Genomic DNA, 25,343 nt, shown 5'->3' on the forward strand with positions numbered 1-25,343 from the left:
AACTTGATGATTGAGTTGGAGGCGTGGTACAGTACTCCTTGCATTGAAACACCAGCCCAAATCTCAGCCTCTATCCTTAATCTGCTGTCAGCTCAGTTTGGCTCAGCTCAGCGCAGCTTGGCTCAGCTCAGCTCGGCCCAGTATAGCTGTGTTTGTGTTGTTCCTGCTGGGAGGAGGGGGGTCAGAGATGTGAGATGCAGAGGACTGTAGCTCTGTTTGTAATCTATTCATCGTGCCTTTCACACAAATCATTTATGCTATGAGTATCCATGAAACACCTTGATAAACTATGAATGAATGAATCTTTCTCCCTCTCCCCTTCTCTCCCTCTTTCCCTCTCACCCGCCCCCCACACCCCACCAGGCCCTGTTGACGGCGGTGACCTCCCAGCACATAGAGATTCACGAGGGCACGGTGCTGCAGGCGGTCAGGACCTGCTACAACATCTACCTAGCCAGCAAGAACCTCATCAACCAGACCACAGCCAAGGCCACACTCACTCAGATGCTCAACGTCATCTTCGCCCGCATGGAGAACCAGGCAGTAAGTCCCGCTCTGAGACGCATGCTAAGGTCCCAGTGTCCACACTAACAAAAGCACTTAGAATACATTTTGAATGCCACTTAGAATGCATGATGTCAAATAGATGGCTTCATTTGAAGTGGTGTGTTAGTGTGGATATTGAAACAGGGCTGCAGACTGATAGATACTGTACTGAAAAGGGAAGAGACAGACACACACAGAGGGAAAGAGAGGGTAACTCTTTATTTGAGCACTTCAAATCAAAATATGTTTTGTCACATACTTGGTAAACACTAACAGTGAAATGCTTACTTACGGGCCCTTCCCAACAATGCAGAGAGAAAAATATATAAATAATTCTGTCCTAAAGCATGGGTTACGCGGTCATAATCATGACATAGAAGATGAATAAGGTGGCGTAAGGGTTTATGTGTCAGGCTACAGCTAGGCTAAACATGGCTAGCTTGACAGCTACATAACCTAAGTTTGGGTGCCAATAATTGGGGGTTGGGGTGCCACACCTACACATGCAGCATCCCTACTACACCCCAATAATCTAAGTTGATATAACCTGACTGACTTTTTCTAACTTCCATCATGCTGATGACAGTATAACATCCACTTTCTGACCAGAGGTTCAAGTAAGGTGTGAAACTTGCTCTAATATCATCTTTTTATTTTCCGATTGACACTTCTCCCCCCTACGGACACATAGCTTACAAATCACAAGATATCTTGGTCTCTGGCTTCCAGAAAACGTGACCGCCAGGTAAAGCCAACAGGACTGCCTTGACCTGCATGATCTGAACTCTGAACTGTGCTCATTCAGCTCCTTCCGTCCATCCATCCATCTATCTATCTATCTCCCTCTCCTCCTCTGTTCCAGCTATGGGGCAGATGTGCATTGTGGTTGCGCTGTGCTTGCTGTGGCTTCAGTTCTGTTGCCTGCAAATCATTATCTTTTCTTCAGCACCGATTTCCATTTTAGTTTGTATTCACTCGTAGGTGTGTGTAGGTGTGTGTGTGTGTGTGTGTGTGTGTGTGTGTGTGTGTGTGTGTGTGTGTGTGTGTGTGTGTGTGTGTGTGTGTGTGTGTGTGTGTGTGTGTGTGTGTGTGTGTGTGTGTGTGTGTGTGTGTGTGTGTGTGTGTGTGTGTGTGTGTGTGTGTGTGCTCATACCAGGCGACAGAGCCTTTCAACTGGTTTTCTGTTTGCATTGTGTGTGTTTGGGCTTAACCCTCTTGATTAAGAAATAGAGACACACACGTCCTCAGAAGTGATATGGAGCGTATTGTGTGGTGTTTTCATTGCAGGGCTCAGTGGGTTAATATAGCTGGCAGAATCTGAGGTGACATTTCTGTAATCAGCTTCATGTGCTCTACCTCTCTATCTCACTGCGTTTGTCTAGGGTTTTTACCATCCTAGTAATTCGATGTTGATAGTTTCATTCATCCCTTTTAAATAGAGCACCGTATCATTGAATTTGAGAGTTGATAGAATTGAATGTAAATGTAATGTCATCATTATAGTAGAGAGAGCAGTAGTGTTGACACAATGGCTTTTAGAGCAAAACAGTTTTAGAGCAGCCTTTCAGGTAAACAAATGGAGAGGCACCTCCATTTCTGTGTGTGTGTGTGTGTGTGTGTGTGTGTGTGTGTGTGTGTGTGTGTGTGTGTGGCATCTAGCTGCCACAGAGATAATGGTGCTACATGACTCTGCCATGTCTGATATGAGGAGTCTCTCTCCCACCTGGAGTTGGTCTGTGAGCTGCATACTAAAAACGTCTGGCTGGGTTTGTCAATGCCAGCACAACCTCTACTAATTTCCTTTCTTTATTTAACCTTTCTTTAGCCAGGAAAGTGGTTGAGAGCAAATTCTCTTACGTTAATAACCTAAAAATGCCCCATGTTGGCTGGATAGGAATAGGGGAAATGTCTATAGCCTGGTGTTAGAGAAGGTGTATCATTCATATGGGTATTTGCTTTCCATTTCTAACCGGTGTCTTTCCTCTGAATCATGTGTTCATCATCAGGTAGCTTAGTTTTTCAGTTATTTTAACATGATTTGTGCAGTACACCTACTACACATGCAGTACCCCTACTACACATGCAGTACCCCTACTACACATGCAGTACCCCTACTACACATGCAGTACATGCCCCTACTACACATGCAGTACCCCTACTACACATGCAGTACCCCTACTACACATGCAGTACCCCCTACACATGCAGTACTACACATGCAGTACCCCTACTACACATGCAGTACCCCTACTGCACATGCAGTACCCCTACTACACATGCAGTACCCCTACTACACATGCTGTACCCCCCTACTACACATGCAGTACCCCTACTACACATGCAGTACCCCTACTACACATGCAGTACCCCTACTACACATGCTGCACCCCTACTACACATGCAGTACCCCTACTACACATGCAGTACCCCTACTACACATGCAGTACCCCTACTGCACATGCAGTACCCCTACTACACATGCTGCACATGCCCTACTACACATGCAGTACCCCTACTACACATGCAGTACCCCTACTACACATGCAGTACCCCTACTGCACATGCAGTACCCCTACTACACATGCAGTACCCCTACTACACATGCAGTACCCCTACTACACATGCAGTACCCCTACTACACATGCAGTACCCCTACTACACATGCAGTACCCCTACTACACATGCAGTACCCCTACTACACATGCAGCACCCCTACTACACATGCAGTACCCTACTACACATGCAGTACCCCTACTACACATGCAGTACCCCTACTGCACATGCAGTACCCCTACTACACATGCAGTACCCATACTACACATGCAGTACCCCTACTACACATGCAGTACCCCTACTACACATGCAGTACCCCTACTACACATGCAGTACCCCCTACTGCACATGCAGTACCCCTACTACAACATGCTGCACCCCTACTACACATGCAGTACCCCTACTACACATGCAGTACCCCTACTACACATGCAGTACCCCCCTACTACACATGCTGCACCCCTACTACACATGCTGCACCCCTACTACACATGCAGTACCCCTACTACACATGCAGTACCCCTACTACACATGCAGTATGCCCCTACTACACATGCAGTACCCCTACTACACATGCTGCACCCTACTACACATGCAGTACCCCTACTACACATGCAGTACCCCTACTACACATGCAGTACCCCTACTGCACACACATGCTGCACCCCTACTGCAAATGCAGTACCCCTACTACACATGCAGTACCCCTACTACACATGCTGCACCCCTACTGCACATGCAGTACCCCTACTACACATGCAGTACCCCCCCTACTACACATGCAGTACCCCTACTACAAATGCTGCACCCCTACTGCACATGCAGTACCCCTACTACAAATGCTGCACCCCTACTGCACATGCAGTACCCCTACTACAAATGCTGCACCCCTACTGCACATGCAGTACCCCTACTACAAATGCTGCACCCCTACTACACATGCAGCACACCTAGTACACATGCAGTACCCCTACTACACATGCAGCACACCTAGTACACATGCAGCACCCCTACTACACATGCAGCACAACTACTACACACGTACCACACCTACACATGCTGCACCCCTACTACACATGCTGCACCCCTACTACACATGCAGCACCCCTACTACTACACATGCAGCACACCTACTACACATGCAGCACACCTACTACACATGCAGCACACCTACTACACATGCTGCACACCTACTACACATGCTGCACACCTACTACACACCTACTACACAGGCTGCACACCTACTACACAGGCTGCACACCTACTACACAGGCTGCACACCTACTACACAGGCTGCACACCTACTACACAGGCTGCACACCTACTACACAGGCTCCACACCTACTACACATGCTGCACACCTACTACACACCTACTACACAGGCTGCACACCTACTACATACCTACTACACAGGCTGCACACCTACTACACAGGCTGCACACCTACTACACAGGCTGCACACCTACTACACAGGCTGCACACCTACTACACAGGCTCCACACCTACTACACATGCTGCATACCTACTACACACCTACTACACATGCTGCACACCTACTACACATGCAGTACCCCTACTACACATGCAGCACAACTACTACACATGCAGCACCCCTACTACACATGCAGCACCCCTACTACACATGCAGTACCCCTACTACACATGCAGCACAACTACTACACACGTACCACACCTACACATGCAGCACCCCTACTACACATGCTGCACCCCTACTACACATGCAGCACCCCTACTACACATGCAGTACCCCTACTACACATGCAGTACCCCTACTGCACATGCAGTACCCCTACTACAAATGCTGCACCCCTACTACACATGCAGCACACCTAGTACACATGCAGTACCCCTACTACACATGCAGCACACCTAGTACACATGCAGCACCCCTACTACACATGCAGCACAACTACTACACACGTACCACACCTACACATGCTGCACCCCTACTACACATGCTGCACCCCTACTACACATGCAGCACCCCTACTACTACACATGCAGCACACCTACTACACATGCAGCACACCTACTACACATGCAGCACACCTACTACACATGCTGCACACCTACTACACATGCTGCACACCTACTACACACCTACTACACAGGCTGCACACCTACTACACAGGCTGCACACCTACTACACAGGCTGCACACCTACTACACAGGCTGCACACCTACTACACAGGCTGCACACCTACTACACATGCTGCACACCTACTACACACCTACTACACAGGCTGCACACCTACTACATACCTACTACACAGGCTGCACACCTACTACACAGGCTGCACACCTACTACACAGGCTGCACACCTACTACACAGGCTGCACACCTACTACACAGGCTCCACACCTACTACACATGCTGCACACCTACTACACACCTACTACACATGCTGCACACCTACTACACATGCAGTACCCTACTACACATGCAGCACAACTACTACACATGCAGCACCCCTACTACACATGCAGCACCCCTACTACACATGCAGTACCCCTACTACACATGCAGCACAACTACTACACACGGCCACACACCTACACATGCAGCACCCCTACTACACATGCTGCACCCCTACTACACATGCAGCACCCCTACTACACATGCAGTACCCCTACTACACATGCAGCACCCCTACTACACATGCAGCGCCCCTACTACACATGCAGCACCCCTACTACACATGCAGCACCCCTACTACATATGCAGCACAACTACTACACACGTACCACACCTACACATGCAGCACCCCTACTACACATGCAGCACACCTAGTACACATGCAGCACCCCTACTACACATGCAGTACCCCTACTACACATGCAGCACCCCTACTACTATACATGCAGCACCCCTACTACACATGCAGCACACCTACTACACATGCAGCACCTCTACTACACATGCAGCACCTCTACTACACATGCAGCACACCTAGTGCACACCTAGTACACATGCAGCACACCTAGTACACATGCAGCACCCCTACTACACATACAGCACACCTAGTACACATGCAGCACACCTAGTACACATGCAGCACACCTAGTACACATGCAACACACCTAGTACACATGCAGCACACCTAGCACACATGCAGCACCCCTACTACACATGCAGCACACCTAGTACACATGCAGCACACCTAGCACACATGCAGCACACCTACTACACATGTTGCTCACCAACTACACATGCAGCACACCTAGTACACATGCAGCACACCTACTACACATGTTGCTCACCAACTACACATGCTGCACACCTACTACACAGGCTCCACACCTACTACACATCTACTACACAGGCTGCACACCTACTACATAGGCTGCACACCTAGTATACGTGCAGTACCCCTACTACACATGCAGCACACCTAGTACACATGCAGCACACCTAGCACACATGCAGCACACCTAGCACACATGCAGCACACCTAGTACATATGCAGCACACCTAGTACACATGCAGCACACCTACTACACAGGCTGCACACCTACTACACATGCTGCACACCTACTACACCCCTACTACACATGCAGTACCCCTACTACACATGCAGTACCCCTACTACACATGCAGTACCCCTACAACACATGCAGCACCCCTACTACACATGCAGTACCCCTACTACACATGCAGTACCCCTACTACACATGCAGTACCCCTACTACACATGCAGCACCCCTACTACACATGCAGCACCCCTACTACACATGCAGCACCCCTACTACACATGCAGTACCCCTACTACACATGCAGCACCCCTACTACACATGCAGTACCCCCCCTACTACACATGCAGCACCCCTACTACACATGCAGCACCCCTACTACACATGCAGTACCCCTACTACACATGCAGTACCCCTACTACACACGCAGTACCCCTACTATACATGCAGTACCCCTACTACACATGCAGTACCCCTACTACACATGCAGTACCCCTACTACACATGCAGTACCCCTACTACACATGCAGTACCCCTACTACACACGCAGTACCCCTACTATACATGCAGCACCCCTACTACACATGCAGTACCTCTACTATACATGCAGCACCCCTACTACACACGCAGTACCCCTACTACACATGCAGTACCCCTACTACACATGCAGTACCCCTACTACACACGCAGTACCCCTACTATACATGCAGCACCCCTACTACACATGCAGTACCTCTACTATACATGCAGTACCCCTACTACACATGCAGCCTGATTGATAGCTTTGCTGAAAGAATTAAGATTTTTCAGTGAAATACGTTATTTTCTTAGAATTGTGTATTCTCGTGCCACTGTATACTATAACAGAAATGTTTATGATGTGTATATTTATAGGTTCAAATGAGCGTTCACACACATCAACATCAGTGATACATCAACCAGGAGAACATGCAGAATGAATGCATTTTAGACCAAAAATACTTTGCCTCCTTCTCTGCACTGAAATGGCCCAGTTTATATAAGCATGAAGGGATGCTTTGGCTCATACTTGTTTTGACAGCATGTCCTACCGTATGACTGCTCATTCATAAACACATTTTAGACAGTCCTGATGTTAAAATAGCCTTGCAGAATCTCAGTGTACTGCTGTCTCCGCCTGGAAAACGGTGATTCCGAAGCTGTCATTTGTTGCTTTCTGATCTGACAATGGCTTTGGGGTCGGAAAAACCTTAGGGAACATTTGAGCACTTGTTCAGGCTTGTATTTGATTTAATGAGTTTGTGTACATTATGTTAACACGTTTCTCTGTGTGTGCGACTGTGTGTGTGTGAATTTGGCTTTGTCTGTGTGTGTTTGGTTGTATGTGGCTATGCTGGGTTATACTCTGTCTTGGTCTTTGGATGTGTGTCTGTGTCCCATCCCCTTCCCCTCCCTAGCTCCAGGAGGCCAAGCAGATGGAGAGGGAGAAGCACCGGCAGCACTCCCCAGTCACCCAGCAACAGGAACAGGAACAAGACTCGCCCCAGCTCCAGCAGCACACCTATCCCACAGCCAAGGGCCTTCCTCGGGAGGCCAACGGCCCCACCACCCCCTCTACACCCACGCCCACCTCCACCCCCTCCACTCCATCCACATCTACACCTGATCCGGCCTCTAAGGGCAGCACGGCTGGGGCAGGGGACCCCCAAGAGGGCCAGGGGGCCATGGAGGAGAGCCAGGGGGCCACAGAGGAGGAGCAGGCATTGCAGGGGGAACCGGGGGCGGTTTATGAGAACACGAACCCAGTGAATGGCTCTGAGTTCAGCACAGCAGAGAACCGCCAGACAGAGGCAGACCAGCCCACAGGGTTGGGTAGGTTACCTTCTAATTGTAATCCATTACAGTTACTAGTTACCTGTCCAAAATTGTAATCGGTTAATTCATTTTTGGATTACCAAAACTCAGTCACGTAATCTGATTATATTAAGTAATATTTTTGCCTTCTTCTAATACCTCTTAAGGGGAAAGTAATCTGAAAGTATGTTACCAATTGAACAGCATATATTGCAGGATAAATCAATGTTAAAGTTTACATAGCTGGCCATATATAGATGTTAAATTTTACTTTATGGGTTGGTTGTCTAGGCTTCTTCTAACCCATCGCTTTCCACTACATATAATAATATGCTTAAATTATATCTTTACATTAATATATAGAATTTATAAAATGGATGCAGCAACTACAGATTGCCCCTTTAAGTCTCTCAAAAGTGTGTGAGTTTGAGCATGTGTCCATTAGGTCTATGGATGTATTTTTTAATAAGCATGAATTAGATTGAGTAATAAAACCCCTACTTTTATTCCATAGGCTGGGGTCTGCACTATGCAGTTGTTGCAAGAGCACATTTTTCACTGGCTGTCAACTGGTTTCAAAAACAATGATTGATAGGCAGCTTAAACTTCTTGAATTCAACCATTATTGGGTTCAAATACACATTTAGATTTGTGAACTGCCATCCACAACAACCACAATCCGTATAGCACAAATAGCTAAATGTATTTATTTATTTATTCTTGAACCTTTATTTAACTATGCAAGTCAGTTAAGAACAAATTATTATTTATAATGACGGCCTACAAAAAGGCAAAATGTTTAAAAAAAATATATATATAATATATCAATAACATATAAATATAGGACAAAAGACACATCACGACAAGAGACAACACTACATAAAGAGAGACCTAAGACAACAACATAACATGGCAGCAACACATGACAACACAGCATGGTAGCATCACAACATGACAACAACATGGTAGCAAAACATCATGGTAGCAGCACAAAACATGGTATAAACATTATTGGGCACAGACACCAGCACAAAGGGCAAGAAGGTAGAGACAACAATGCATCACGCAAAGCAGCCACAACTGTCAGTAAGAGTGTCCATGATTGAGTCTTTGAATGAAGAGATTGATATTAAACTGTCCAGTTTGAGTGTTTATTGCAGCTCGTTTCAGTCGTTAACTGCAGCAAGCTGAAAAGACGAGTGACCCAGGGATGTGTGTGCTTTGGGGACCTTTAACAGAATGTGACTGGCAGAACGGGTGTTGTATGTGGATGATGAGGGCTGCAGTAGATATCTCAGATAGGGGGAAGTGAGGCCTAAGATGGTTTTATAAATAAGCATCAACCCGTGGGTCTTGCGACGGGTATACAGAGATGACCAGTTTACAGAGGAGTATAGAGTGCAGTGATGTGTCCTATAAGGAGCATTGGTGGCAAATCTGAAAGAACATCTAGCTGCTCAAGAGCACCTTTGCCTGCTGATCTATAAATTATGTCTCCATAATATAGCATGGGTAGGATGGTCATCTGAATCAGGGTTAGTTTGGCAGCTGGGGTGAAAGAGGAGCGATTTATGATAGAGGAAACCAAGTCTAGATTTAACTTTAGCCTGCAGCTTTGATATGTGCTAAGAGATGGACAGTGTACAATCTAGCCATACTCCCAAGTACTTGTAAGAGGTGACTTCCTCAAGCTCTAAACCCTCAGAAGTAGTAATTACACCTGTGGGAAGAGGGGCGTTCTTCTTACCAAACCACATGACCTTTGTTTTGGAGGTGTTTAGAACAAGATTAAGGGTAGAGAAAGCTTGTTGGACACTAAGAAAGCTTTGTTGTAGAGCATATAACACAAATTCCGGGGAGGGGCAATCTGAGTATAAGACTGTATCATCTGCATATAAATGGATGAGAGAGCTTCCTACTGCTATGTTGTTGATGTATGTTGTTAATGTAAATTAAGAAGAGCGTGGGGCCTAGGATTGAGCCTTGGGGTGCTCCCTTGGTGACAGGCAGTGGCTGAGACAGCAGATTTTCTGACTTTATACACTGCACTCTTTGAGAGAGGTAGTTAGCAAACCAGGACAAAGACCCCTCAGAGACACCAATACTTCTTAGCCGGCCCACAAGAATGGAATGGTCTACCGTATCAAAAGCTTTGGCCAAGTCAATAAAAATAGCAGCACAACATTGCTTAGAATCAAGGGCAATGGTGACATCATTGAGGACCTTTAAGGTTGCAGTGACACATCCATAACCTGAGTGGAAACCAGATTGCATACCAGAGAGTTCCCTCGATCCAACAAACACATTTGGTGTATCATCATAGTGGTCTCTGACTTGTGTTCAGACTCGCTCAGGTGGAACAAACTTAAACTTCTGCCTTTTTTCAATGCTGATTTGAATGTCATTCAGTAAATAGAGAAGTGCCAAACATTTTTTTTTCCAAACATCCTTTTTAAAAGTAATCCTCGAAGTAAATCATCTAGTTTTTCAAAAGTATCTGTAATCTGAATACAGTATTTTAGCTGGTTATGTAACGATTACAATTGCCAGTTTTTGTAATCCCTTGCTTGTAAATGATTACATGTAATCTGTTACTCCCCTCAACCTGCCAGGCCAGAGCAGCATCACAGAGTGAGCTTCATCTTAGAGCAGACATTTTTTAAATTATTTTTTTATTTCACCTTTATTAAACCAGGTAGGCCAGTTCTCATTTACAGCTGCGACCTGGCCAAGATATAGCAAAGCAGTGCGACACAAACAACAACACAGACAACACTCTCACATGGAATAAACAAACGTACAGTCAATAACACAATAGAAGGAAAATAAATCTATATATAGTGTGTGCAAATGGCGTGAGGTAAGGAAATAAATAGACCATAGTAGCGAGTAATTACAATTTAGCAAATTAAGACTGGAGTGATATATGTGCAGATGATGATGTGCAAGTAGAAATAATGGTAAAAAGAGAAAAGTAAGTAAAGACAATATGGGGATGAGTTAGGTAGATTGGGTGGGCTATTTACAGATGGGCTGTGTACAGCTGCAGTGATTGGTAAGCTGCTCAGATAGCTGATGCTTAAAGTTAGTGAGGGAGATAGAAGTCTCCAACTTCAGTGATTTTTGCAATTCGTTCCAGTCATTGGCAGAAGAGAACTGTAAGGAAAGGCGGACAAATGAGGTGTTGGTGTCACGCCTTGGTCTTAGTATTTTGTGTTTTCTTTAATTATTTGGTCAGGCCAGGGTGTGACATGGGTTATTGTGGTGTGTTTTTGTCCTAGGGGTTTTGTGGGGTGTCTACGTAGTCTATGGCTGCCTGAGGCGGTTCTCAATCAGAGTCAGGTGATTATCGTTGTCTCTGATTGGGAACCATATTTAGGCAGCCATATTCTGTGAGTGTTTTTCTGGGTGATTGTTCCTGTCTCTGTGTAGTGTTCACCAGATAGGCTGTAATTAGGTTTTCACGTTTCGTTTGTTGTTTTTGTATTTATTTAGTTATTTCATGTATCGCTATTTTTTCATTAAAGAACATGAGTAACCACCACGCTGCATTTTGGTCCGACTCTCCTTCAACAGACGAACGCCGTTACAGTTGGCTTTGGGGATGACCAGTGAAATATGCTGCTGGAGCGCGTGCTCCAGGTGGGTGTTGTTATCGTGACCAGTGAGCTGGATAAGGCAGAGCTTTACCTAGCAAAGACTTATAGATGACCTGGAGCCAGTGGGTCTGGCGACTAATATGTAGTGAGGGCCAGCCAACGAGAGCATACAGGTCGCAGTGGTGGGTGGTATATGGGGCTTTGGTGACAAAACAGATGGCACTGTGATAGACTGCATCCAGTTTGCTGAGTAGAGTGTTGTAGGCTATTTTGTAAATGACATTGCCGAAGTCGAGGATTGGTAGGATAGTCAGTTTTACGAGGGTAAATTTGGCAGCGTGAGTGAAGGAGGCTTTGTTGCGAAATAGGAAGCCGATTCTAGATTTAATTTTGGATTGGAGATGTTTAATATGAGTCTGGAAGGAGAGTTTACAGTCTAACCAGACACCTAGGTATTTGTAGTTGTCCCCATATTCTAAGTCAAAACCCTCCAGAGTAGTGATGCTAGTCGAGCGGGCGGGTGCGGGCAGCAATCGGTCGAAAAGCATGCATTTAGTTTTACTAGCGTTTAAGAGCAGTTGGAGGCCACGGAAGGAGTGCTGTATGGCATTGAAGCTCGTTTCGAGGTTTGTTAACACAGTGTCCAAAGAAGGGCCAGATGTATACAGAATGGTGTTGTCTGCGTAGAGGTGGATCAGGGAATCACCCGCAGCAAGAGCGACATGGTTGATATATACAGAGATACAGTGCCTTGCGAAAGTATTCGGCCCCCTTGAACTTTGCGACCTTTTGCCACATTTCAGGCTTCAAACATAAAGATATAAAACTGTATTTTTAAGAACTGAAAACTGCTGTTCACAAATGCTCTCCATCCAACCTCACTGAGCTCGAGCTGTTTTGCAAGGAGGAATGGGAAAAAAATTCAGTCTCTCGATGTGCAAAACTGATAGAGACATACCCCAAGCGACTTACAGCTGTAATCGCAGCAAAAGGTGGCGCTACAAAGTATTAACTTAAGGGGGCTGAATAATTTTGCACGCCCAATTTTTCCGTTTTTGATTTCTTAAAAAAGTTTGAAATATCCAATAAATGTCGTTCCACTTCATGATTGTGTCCCACTTGTTGTTGATTCTTCACAAAAAAATACAGTTTTATATCTTTATGTTTGAAGCCTGAAATGTGGCAAAAGGTCACAAAGTTCAAGGGGGCCGAATACTTTCGCAAGGCACTGTAAGTCGGCCCGAGAATTGAACCCAGTGGTACCCCCATAGAGACTGCCAGAAGTCCGGACAACAGGCCCTCCGATTTGACACACTCAACTCTATCTGAGAAGTACTTGGTGAACCACATACAGATACACTGACACACTGTGTCCTTGTCTATCATATCATACTCATATCGGCAGTCAGGTTGAAGTTCACACGGACTCTCATTCTCACGCAGTATTTTGTACCATAGTGGATGGAAGTGTATTGATCATAGACACAACCAGGGTATTGTTCTAGACTGGTATCTTGGCTGCTTTAGACAGTAACAAAGCCTCAAACTTGAGATTTTCATGTACTCAATATTGGTAGAATATTTAGTCTGTGTTAAATAAGCATTTGATGAGACATCTTTCTCTTTAGACATTAATGAAGTAGTTTAAAGAAAATAACCTGCATAAAACCTTTCATTAGTGATTGAATGGGAGAGAGGATAGAAGAGTTTGGCACCCAGTGAGTGGAGATGCAGCCAAAGATTCAATAATCATTTTGTTAGCAAATTACTCCGTGCTTTCAACACACACACACACACACACACACACACATATGCTCAATTTATTCAGTGAAGATGTGATAGCTGATGCCAGTGACGACTGTTTATCTTGTCAACTTTGAAGTCAAAGGGTAATGCCTCTCTCAGAGAAAACGAGTTCGTTACTCATTCTGCCAGTTTACTGTTCTCTTCTTACATTTTTAAAGTTTATTGAGGTCCTTTTTGAATGTACTTTGACTAAAGTTTTACTTGTCCTGTGTTCAAGGTGCCGCTCAGCATGATCAGGAAGCAGTAGAGGAGGGGGAGGAGCCTAACTATGAGGAGAAACCCCAGGAGATCGTCCAGAGCATCCTACAAGAGGTCGTCAACACTGTTGTTGGAGGTAAGAGTCACTCTCTGGATCTGAAATAAGATTTCTGTCTGCTGTCAGTTAACTCAGGGTTTCCCCCAACACAGTCCTGAGCCCAGCAGTACACAGATGATTCAAATCATCAAAATGTGATGATAAGTTTGTTATTTGAATCAGCTGTGTATTTCTAGGGCAAACACCAAAACATGCACCCAGGGGTGGGGGAGTTTTTCTGATACTAATCATTTTCGAATGAAAATTTGTTGAAGACGTCACTATGTGTTAGCTTTTTTGTCCTACCTAGAGAGAGCGAGAGTTGTGTGTCTCAGTGCTATTTTGACCCCTGCATACTAAACCACTCCAAAGGGCAATGCCTGAAACCTGTTCATATGTGTTCAGATGCCATGGAGTCCGCTGGTGAGACCGAGCTGCCCACAGAGGTCACGGAACCTGCTAAGGTCATCAATGAGGTCATCACCAAGGCAACAGCGATCACAGAGATGGTAGAAGACGAGGGGGACAGCGAGAACGTCCACGCCAATGGAATCCCCGGCACGCCCATCTCTGCCAGCTTCCCTCCGTCGCTGCCCGATGACAGGCTGTCTGTCTCCTCTAATGATACACAGGTGAGCGGGACTGACCTGACTGTCACCTTGGTTACACACTCTGCTCAACAAAGTAGTTTTGTGCTAGCCTGGGTGTCTGTCAGTCTGTCTGTTTTAGCAGAAGTATAAAACTGTTATTGCATTTTTTTTATTGCGTTTAAAGTGTTTATCAATTTGTAAAAAGGAAATTGGAAAGTCATTGGTAACATGAGGAATTAAAGTGAGTCCATGAGGGAAGGGGCTATTCAATCTCTGTGCTACTGCAGATCAAAGTGTCTGTCTGCCAGTCGGGGTTGATTCCAACATGATTAATAGATACTCTAACATCTCCTCTCTTTTCAGCTTCTCAGGTTATTATAAGTAAGTCTGAGCACTGGATGTAATTATCTATGATTACAGTCTTACATGATCAAGGTTGAACAGATCTGCTAATAAGAACTATTTTATTTCAAAGCCTTTGTGTCAAGTGTAAAATACATTTTTGATCACAAGTAATGATAATTTACTCTTGAGCCTTGATTAAAAGTTTTTGATGTTGATCATCTGTTTGTGTTTCTGCATTAGGAGTCGGGAGCGACCACAGGACCAGTACCAGGTGCTAAGTTCTCCCACATTCTCCAGAAGGATGCCTTCCTAGTGTTTAGATCGCTCTGCAAGCTGTCCATGAAGCCTCTGTCAGATGGTCCCCCAGACCCAAAGTAAGATGAGTTCTTGTATCCGAACGCTTATGATGGTTTTGTTTAAGATAATTGAATAGAGGAACAGTAGCTATAGTGCCTTAGTAGCGTATTACAGGTTTATTTCTGGAGTGTGTTCCTTAGGTGAGTCATGCCTCGTGGAGTGTAGCCTAGTTATTATTAGTGGGGAGTGTTGTGACGGTTTGTGTGTGTGTTTGTATGAAGCATCACTCAGCTGATTATTGGTTCTGGATCACTTCTTGTGCTCCTGCAGTTAAACAGCCTTCCTCTTCCTATTTCCTCTCCCTCTTTTAAACAAAATGTATCTATATCTATATCTCTATATATATATATATCTCTATATATATATATCTCTATATATATATATATATATATATATATATATATCTATATATATATATATATATCTCTATATATATATATCTCTATATATATATATATATATCTCTCTCTATATATATATATATATATATATCTCTATATATATATATCTCTCTATATATATATACAGTTGAAGTCGGAGGTTTACATAAACTTAGGTTGGAGTCATTAAAAGTTGTTTTTCATCCACTCCACAAATTTCTTGTTAACAAACTATAGTTTTGGCAAGTCGGTTAGGACATCTACTTTGAGCATGACACAAGTAATTTTTCCAAAAATTGTTTACAGACAGATTATTTAACTTATAATTCACTGCGTCACAATTCCAGTGGGTCAGAAGTTTACATACACTAAGTTGACTGTGCTTTTAAACAGCTTGGAAAATTCCAGAAAATGATGTCATGGCTTTAGAAGCTTCTGATAGGCTAATTGACATAATTTGAGTCAATTGGAGGTACCTGTGGATGTATTTCAAGGCCTTCCTTCAAACTCAAATCAAATCTAAATCAATCAAATCAACAACCAAAATTGTCACATACACATGGTTAGCAGATGTTAATGCGAGTGTAGCGAAATGCTTGTGCTTTTAGTTCCAACATTGCAGTAATAACCAACGTGTAATCTAACTAACAATTCCAAAACTACTACCTTATACACACAAGTGTAAAGGGATAAAGGATATGTACATAAAGATATATGAATGAGTGATGGTACAGAACGGCATAGGCAAGATGCAGTAGATGGTATTGAGTACAGTATATACATATGAGATGAGTAATGTAGGGTATGTAAACATTATATTGGCATTGTTTAAAGGGGCTAGTGACACATTTTCTACATCAATTCTTCCAATATTAAAGTTGCTGGAGTTGAGTCAGTATGTTGGCAGCAGCCACTCAATATTAGTGGTGGCTGTTTAACAGTCTGATGGCCTTGAGATGGAAGCTGTTTTTCAGTCTTTCGGTCCCCGCTTTGATGCACCTGTACTGACCTCGCCTTCTGGATGATAGCGGGTGAACAGGCAGTGGCTCGGGTGGTTGTTGTCCTTGATGATCTTTATGGCCTTCCTGTGACATCGGGTGGTGTAGGTGTCCTGGAGGGCAGGTAGTTTACCCCCGGTGATGCGTTGTGCAGATCTCACTACCCTCTCGAGAACCTTATGGTTGTGGGCGGAGCAGTTGCCGTACCAGGCGGTGATACAGCCCGACAGGATGCTCTCGATTGTGACAAGCCGAATTTCTTCAGCCTCCTGAGATTGAAGAGGCTGCTGCGCCTTCTTCACCACGCTGTCTGTGTGGGTGGACCAATTCAGTTTGTCCGTGATGTGTACGCCGAGGAACTTAAAACTTACTACCCTCCCCACTACTGTCCCGTCAATGTGGATAGGGGTTGCTCCCTCTGCTGTTTCCTGAAGTCCACTATCATCTCCTTTGTTTTTTTGACGTTGAGTGTGAGGTTATTTTCCTGACACCACACTCCGAAGGCCGTCTCGTCGTTGTTGGTAATCAAGCCTACCACTGTAGTGTCGTCTGCAAACTTGATGATTGATTTGGAGGCGTGCATGGCCACGCAGTTGTGGGTGAACAGGGAGTACAGGAGAGGGCTCAGAACGCACCCTTGTGGGGCCCCAGTGTTGAGGATCAGCGGGGTGGAGATGTTGTTACCTACCCTCACCACCTGGGGGTAGCCTGTTAGGAATTCCAGTACCCAGTTCCACATGGCGGGGTCGAGACCCAGGGTCTCGAACTTGATGACGAGTTTGGAGGGTACTATGGTGTTAAATGCTGAGCTGTAGTTGATGAACAGCATTCTCATATAGGTATTCCTCTTGTCCAGATGGGTTAGGGCAGTGTGCAGTGTGGTTGTGATTGCGTCGTCTGTAGACCTATTGGTGCGGTAAGCAAATTGGAGTGGGTCTAGGGTGTCCGGTAGGGTGGAGGTGATATGGTCCTTGACTAGTCTCTCAAAGCACTTCATGATGACGGAAGTGAGTGCTACGGGGCGGTAGTCATTTAGCTCAGTTACCTTAGCTTTCTTGGGAACAGGAACAATGGTGGCCCTCTTGAAGTATGTGGGAACAGCAGACTGGGATAAGGATTGATTGAATGTGTCCGTAAACACACCAGCCAGCTGGTCTGCGCATGCCTTGAGGACGCGGCTAGGGATGCCGCCTGGGCCTGCAGCCTTGCGAGGGTTAACACATTTAAATGTTTTACTCATGTCGGCTGCAGTGAAGGAGAGTCCGCAGGTTTTGGTAGCGGGCCGTGTCAGTGACACTGTATTGTCTTCAAATCGAGCAAAGAAGTTGTTTAGTCTGTCTGGGAGCAAGACGTCCTGGTCCGTGACGGGGCTGGTTTTCTTTTTGTAATCCATGATTGACTGTAGACCCTGCCACATACCTCTTGTGTCTGAGCCATTGAATTGCGACTCTACTTTGTCTCTATACTGCCGCTTAGCTTGTTTGATTGCCTTGCGGCAGGAATAGCTACACTGTTTGTATTCAATCATGTTTCTGGTCACCTTGCCCTGGTTAAAAGCAGTGGTTTGTGCTTTCAGTTTCGTGCGAATGCTGCCATCAATCCACGGTTTCTGGTTTGGGAAGGTTTTAATAGCTGCTGTGGGTACGACATCGCCGATGCACTTGCTAATAAACTCGCACACCAAATCAGCGTATTCATCAATGTTGTTGTTTGACGCAATGCTGAACATATCCCAATCCACGTGATCGAAGCAATCTTGAAGCTTGGAATCAGATTGGTTGGACCAGCGTTGAACAGACCTGAGCGCGGGAGTCATGTTTTAGTCTCTGTCTATAGGCAGGGAGCAACAAAATGGAGTCGTGGTCAGCTTTTCCGAAAGGAGGGCGGGGGAGGGCCTTATATGCTTCACGGTAGTTAGAGTAACAATGATCCAGGGTTTTACCAGCCCTGGTAGCACAATCGATATGATGATAGAATTTAGGGAGTCTTGGAATATATGCGGCTGTGATTTATAATCGAAGAGAATTCTCTTGGTAGATAATGCCTCTTTGCTTGACATCATGGGAAAATCAAAAGAAATCAGCCAAGCCCTCAGAAAAGAAATTGTGACCTCCACAAGTCTGCTTCATACTTGGGAACAATTTCCAAATGCCTTAAGGTACCACGTTCATCTGTACAAACAATAGTACGCAAGTATAAACACCATGGGACCACGAAGCCGGCATACTGCTCAGGAAGGAGACTTGTTCTGTCTCCTAGAGATGAACGTACTTTGTTTACGTATACTCCAAACAAGTGTATGTAAACTTCCAACTTCAACTGTATGTATATGTGTGTGTAATCTGATTTTGCCTCCCTACAAGTGAGATCACATTTGGGTTTTCTACAGTATGTTTTGCTGAGCTTGTTGCATTCGAAGAGGCATTTGATTTGCTGAATCTGATAGCTGTGTTTACATAACAGGATTTCCTGAATCTGGTTTCTATATGGTAACTCAATTCTGACTGTTTCAGTCTCCCATCTCTATCATTCTTCCCATGAGCTTTGTGGACTAACACTCTGCTCTGTTCTGATGGTGTTGTCGGGATTCTGTCTCAGAGCACAAAAGACACGTTCCATCCAGACAATGGTGGAATGGAACCCTGTTGATCACGGGCTGTTGTCAGACGGGACTGAGAGGGCTGTGCTAAGTGTCTGTCAGACAGAAGGCCTTTTCATCCACAGAGATTTACTCCATGACTGGCCCAGGTGATAACCCTGATAAAGACAGCTTGCTGTCTAAACGTTGGTAAATTCATTATTGCATTGGAGCTACTAGTGTGCAGATTTAGCCTTTCTTTGAAAGATACCCGGATGACACACAGGATGACACACAGGAGGATGACACACAGGAGGATGACACACAGGAGACCTGCTTTATCTGGAGATCAGCTGTACATATCACAACAGATGCTTTGAACTCAGTCTTATTATGGATTAGAAAGACTAAATCAGTATTGAATCCTGCTGTTGTAATTAGTTAATAAAGGATTCAAGTTTTGTGTGTTTGCCTTGCTATTTTTGTTACCTTAAATTCACTTTAAGGAAGCAGACCAAAGGCGATGTCACACTGCACCGTAGCCCCCTCTTTAGCTCTGAGCTAAGCGATTGTTCACGTATTCTAAAGTGGGCAAGCACCAACCTTATCCCAGGGCTAGCTGGTCTTGCTAGCAGGGTTAGCGCTGAATTTTCAGGGCTAGCCTCAGAAACATGGTGCCAAAATGGCAATTGTGAAATGGGGTCCAGAACAATGCATAGAATTTTTCTCTGTCCAATCACAAAAGCTGCACTTTCACAAAATGTGCATGTGCTTTTGATGCCTGTGATGAGTTCTGTATGGTATTTTAATAAGTACATTTATACTATTTCATCCTCCTATCTGAGGGCCAAAACCTGACAAAAAAACAAAGTACTTTCATCTGTGCAAGAACATTGGTTGCTATGGAGTGGAAGATGTGTTCCATAGATGGATGCTCTAGTGGAGTAGAACTCCTCTAGCGGGTCATAGAACACACCTTCCACATCGTTCATTATTTTCCATAGGACGCATAGCCCCTCATTGATTATCCCTTAAATATACCACGGCTAAGGGCTGTTCTTATGCTAGACGCAACGCGAAGTGCCTGGATACAGGCACCTCAGCCATGGTATATTGGCCATATACCACACACCCCAGAGGCCTTGTTGCTATTATAAACTGGTTACCAACATAATTAGACTAGGTAAAAAAAAAAAATGGGGTCATATCCATGGTATACGGTCTGATATACAACGGCTTTCAGTCAGTCAGCTTTCAGGGCTCGAACCACCCGGTTTATAATTGTATATAGCTATCCATGATAATAATCTTGTTGCATAACTTTGCTTTGGATCAGAAAGGTTGATGTCTCTTCAGTGCACAGCATTTGCTGTACAGGGGCGATATCACATGTCAAAAGTTTCTGTACTTTACTATTTATATTTTCTATTAAGGTATCTTTACTTTTACTCAAGTATGACAGTTGAGTACTTTTTCCACCACTGGTAGCATGTGTGTTTGTCCGTAAGCCCAAGGCTTTGGAATACAAGTGTGAAACCTCAGCCCAGGGCTAAAGCTTAGCCCAGGGTTAACACATGCTTGCGTGAATGCAGGATAATCTAGCCCTGGGCCAGTCTTAGCCTGGGGCCAGTCTTTGTCCGGGGCCAGTCTTTGTCCGGGGCCAGTCTTTGTCCGGGGCCAGTCTTTGTCCAGGGCCAGTCTTTGCCCAGGGCCAGTCTTTGCCCAGGGCCAGTCTTTGCCCAGGGCCAGTCTTTGCCCAGGGCCAGTCTTTGCCCAGGGCTAAGAACAATGCAGTGGGATAAGGCCTAAAGTGAGTCAACAGTGAAATGGTTTCATACACCAAGTCTGCATGGCATGCTCAGTTCAATCCACTGACTATGAACAACACACACACACACACAACAACACACACACACACACACACACACACACACACACACACACACACACACACACACACACACACACACACATGATTTATGGTTAGCATATAAAGACACTTCAAACATTCAAAACCCTAGGTCATCGGTCTTGTTGTTCATGGCTCAGTTATTAGATGTTTTGTTCAAATTGTTGATTTGTTATTGTACGGAAAATTTGCATTTTGGTTGCACACGCTTCCCCTTTCCAGGCCAAGCTGAAATGATAAAGTTGTGTCAGGTTTCCTCTGCGCTCCATGCGCCTGGGGAGAATCAGGCCATATTTCTGTGAGTCAGAGAAGCAGTTCCATATTTCTGTATGCTACATTTACTATCAGTCTGTCAGTGGAGGAGGGCTAGGGAACATTACAGAGAGGAAGCCAGTCAGAGCAAATAAGATGACAAACAAATCTGTTGGGTTCCTACTTCTCCATCATATAGCTGTTCAGAAATATGGGTCGGACTAGATTGAGACAGTATGGACAATATGCTATAATGATCTATTATGCAGATGCCCTAACTACAGTGTAACAGATAGTTTCTGTATGAATTGTGTTGATCTATTTTTGGAAGTAATATTGACTGATGGCAGCCCATTTTTGCATAATCCATGCTTGGAGTTAGTCAGAATTTGTGGGTTTCTATTTGTCTACCTGCCTCTTGAGGATTGAACACAAGTTCTCAATGGGATTAAGGTCTGGGGAGTTTCCTGGCCATGGACCCAAAATATCGATGTTTTGTTCCCCGAGCCACTTAGTTATCACTTTTGCCTTATGGCAAGATGCTCCATCATGCTGGAAAAGGCATTGTTCATCACCAAACTGTTCCCGGATGGTTGGGAGAAGTCGCTCTCGGCGGATGTGTTGGTACTATTCTTTATTCATGGCTGTGTTCTTAGGCAGAATTGTGAGTGATCCCACTCCCTTGGCTGAGAAGCAACCCCACACATGAATGGTCTCAGGATGCTCTACTGTTGGCATGACACAGGACTGATGATAGCGCTCACCTTGTCTTCTCCGGACAAGCTTTTTTCCGGATGCCCCAAACAATCGGAAAGGGGATTCATCAGAGAAAATGACTTTACCCCAGTCCTCAACAGTCCAATCCCTGTACCTTTTGCAGAATGTCAGTCTGTCCCTGATGTTTTTCCTGAAGAGAAGTGGCTTCTTTGCTGCGCTTCTTGACACCAGGCCATCCTCCAAAAGTCTTCGCCTCACTGTGCTTGCAGATGCACTCACACCTGCCTGCTGCCATTCCTGAGCAAGCTCTGTACTGGTGGTGCCCCGATCCCGCAGCTGAATCAACTTTAGGAAACGGTCCTGGTGCTTACTGGACTTTCTTGGGCGCCCTGAAGCCTTCTTCACAACAATTGAACCACTCTCCTTGAAGTTCTTGATGATCCGATAAATGGTTGATTTAGGTGAAATCTTACTGGCAGCAATATCCTTGCCTGTGAAGCCCTTTTTGTTCAAAGCAATGATGACGGCATGTGTTTCCTTGCAGGTAACCATGGTTGACAGAGGAAGAAAAATGATTCCAAGCACCACCCTCCTTTTTGAAGCTTTCAGTCTGTTATTCGAACTCAATCAGCATGACAAGAGTGATCTCCAGCCTTGTCCTCATCAACACTCACACCTGTGTTAACGAGAGAATCACTGACATGATGTCAGCTGGTCCTTTTGTGGCAGGGCTGAAATGTAGTGGAAATGTTTTTGGGGGGATTCAGTTCATTTGCATGGCAAAGAGGGACTTTGCAATTCATCTGATCACTCTTCATAACATTCTGGAGTATATGAAAATTGCCGTCATACAAACTGAGGCAGCAGACTTTGTGAAAATTAATATTTGTGTCATTCTCAAAAGTTTTTGCCATGACTGTACTCAGACATAAAAATGGTATCCATGAGTTCTTCTGGGTAAGTAGAAAAAAGTGCTTAATTGCCAAAATCTCACACTATTCCTTTAAAAGTGTGTCTCTCCAAAAAATAATAAAAGGCCAGCAAAGATTTATGAATATAGGGGAAACACTGAAATCCAACTCCTGTTGCACTTGAATGTTATAAGTTTGACAACGCCCCTGTCTCTTTCCTCCCAGGTCCCACGAGCTGCGCTCCAAGGTGCTGTCCCTCCAGCTGCTCCTGTCCATACTGCAGAATGCTGGTCCCATCTTCAAGACCAACGAGATGTTCATCAACGCCATCAAGCAGTACCTGTGTGTGGCACTGTCTAAGAACGGTGTCTCCTCTGTCCCTGAAGTCTTTGAGCTCTCGCTCTCCATCTTCCTCACTCTCCTCTCCCACTTCAAGACCCACCTCAAGATGCAGATCGAGGTACCTGACTTTTGGTTGTTCCTCTGTCGCAAAAGGGTTACCTGCTGATTTAGTTTTTTTGTTCCAGAAAGTGTCTGTGCAAACCAAGCTACCTGACAAGCTATTATCTTCGAATAGGATTTCCCTTCCTGTCTCAGTCACATAAACCCTTTATTCCTTCATATTCCTCTACACTTGCTCTCCATCTAGTCCCCCTCACCTTCTGTTGTCCTACTTGAAAACCTATAAATATGCAGGTCAAGACACTGTTCTGTTCCTGAATAGCTGTCTCATCCCCCTATTTGCCAATCTCTCCTGTTCCCGCTTCCAATGTTGTAAATCTGTCATACCTCTCAAATATTGACCTACTGACATTTCTCAATATAGCAGGCTCCTGACAAAGGTAATTCATGGGAGATGAAGTTTATTACATGGCGCAGTAATGTAGTTCTGCCTCAGTGTGTTTCAGTATTACCTGTTAGCTGTTGCCTCTGATTAATAGTCCACTTCCACAGTGGTCTGGCTGTAATATTTCCTCATCCTGAAGTTGATGACTTAATCTGCTTGCCACTGTTTGTGGCCAACAGTCATTTCTGGAGATGGATGTTGTTCGTTGAGATGTTATGATTTCATAGTTGAGCTTTCGGTTTGCAGTGAGATGTATGTGTTTATGGATTTGTTACAGTGGATAGTTCTGTTAATGAAGATACAAAATGCTTTTTTCATCTTGACCTCTTCTTGCTACCCTTATTTGTTTCCCTCAGCTTTAACTGTCATGGTTTGTTTCACTGTGCAGGTGTTCTTCAAGGAGATTTTCCTGTATATTCTGGAGACGTCAACAAGCTCCTACGACCATAAATGGATGGTTATACAGACCCTAACCAGAATATGTGCAGGTGAGTGTGTGGTGTGAATTTGAAATGCTATCTGTGGCACTGCGCATCAATCCCTATTACAAGTCAAGTACCAACTGTCCCTCATCTCTCTCCTCCCTCAGATGCCCAGGGTGTGGTAGATATCTATGTGAATTATGATTGTGACTTGAATGCTGCTAATATCTTTGAGAGGCTGGTGAATGACCTGTCGAAGATTGCACAGGGCCGGGCAGGCCACGAGCTCGGCACAACACCACTCCAGGTAAGACTGACCAATGGCCACTGTCTTTCTCTGTATTGGGTAAATGTACAGTATATTGCTTTACAGTTGTCATAACGTTGTGGTAACATTTCTCTATTCCCGCCAGGAGTTGACCCTGAGGAAGAAAGGCCTGGAGTGTCTGGTGTCCATCTTGAAGTGTATGGTGGAGTGGAGTAAGGACCAGTATGTCAACCCCAACTCCCAGACCAGCCTTGGTAAGATACTGACCAAACTACAGTGACTTTAGTCACATAGTTACACTGAGGCTGATGGGGACTGATGTGCCACTGGGTGTTTGATTTAGGTCCTGAGGAAAACTGTTTAGCCATTCTTCAAGTGCACTGTTGTGCCTGCTCCTTTGTGGTTACCAGAAAGAGGAAAGGGTTTGGATGTGTAGAGTCCAGTACCCCAGTACCTGGAGTATAGTTGAGATATCTACATCGCTCTGGCATCGTATGCTCCACATCAGAAATGGTGACGCGCTTGTCTGTTTGTTTAATATATGTATAGTGGAATCTTTCAGACTACGGGCAAAAGGGCCAAGCTATGCCAGGGCTTTATTCTCAGTCAAACCAGCCTCAGGTTAACTGGGGATTGAGGGAAGA

At 44.9% G+C, this 25,343-nt stretch overlaps 1 protein-coding gene across 3 annotated transcripts in view; it reads left to right on the forward strand.

Moving 5' to 3' along the window:
* The window catches only part of LOC112233603 (brefeldin A-inhibited guanine nucleotide-exchange protein 1), a 105,510-nt gene that overhangs the window by 45,201 nt on the left and 34,966 nt on the right, over window positions 1–25,343 (forward strand). For 2 of the 3 annotated variants that reach the window (XM_042308903.1, XM_042308904.1), the window contains exons 5-14: window positions 364–543; window positions 1,238–1,291; window positions 8,029–8,443; window positions 14,048–14,164; window positions 14,531–14,757; window positions 15,301–15,434; window positions 23,388–23,622; window positions 24,398–24,497; window positions 24,599–24,738; window positions 24,845–24,953. In XM_042308903.1, the coding sequence (XP_042164837.1) occupies window positions 364–543; window positions 1,238–1,291; window positions 8,029–8,443; window positions 14,048–14,164; window positions 14,531–14,757; window positions 15,301–15,434; window positions 23,388–23,622; window positions 24,398–24,497; window positions 24,599–24,738; window positions 24,845–24,953 (1,711 nt within the window). The remainder of the gene's footprint in view (window positions 1–363; window positions 544–1,237; window positions 1,292–8,028; window positions 8,444–14,047; window positions 14,165–14,530; window positions 14,758–15,300; window positions 15,435–23,387; window positions 23,623–24,397; window positions 24,498–24,598; window positions 24,739–24,844; window positions 24,954–25,343) is intronic. The other variant, XM_042308905.1, reaches the window with a different exon arrangement.

Source organism: Oncorhynchus tshawytscha, linkage group LG29, assembly GCF_018296145.1.
Source record: "Oncorhynchus tshawytscha isolate Ot180627B linkage group LG29, Otsh_v2.0, whole genome shotgun sequence".
Taxonomy (NCBI): Eukaryota; Metazoa; Chordata; class Actinopteri; order Salmoniformes; family Salmonidae; genus Oncorhynchus; species Oncorhynchus tshawytscha.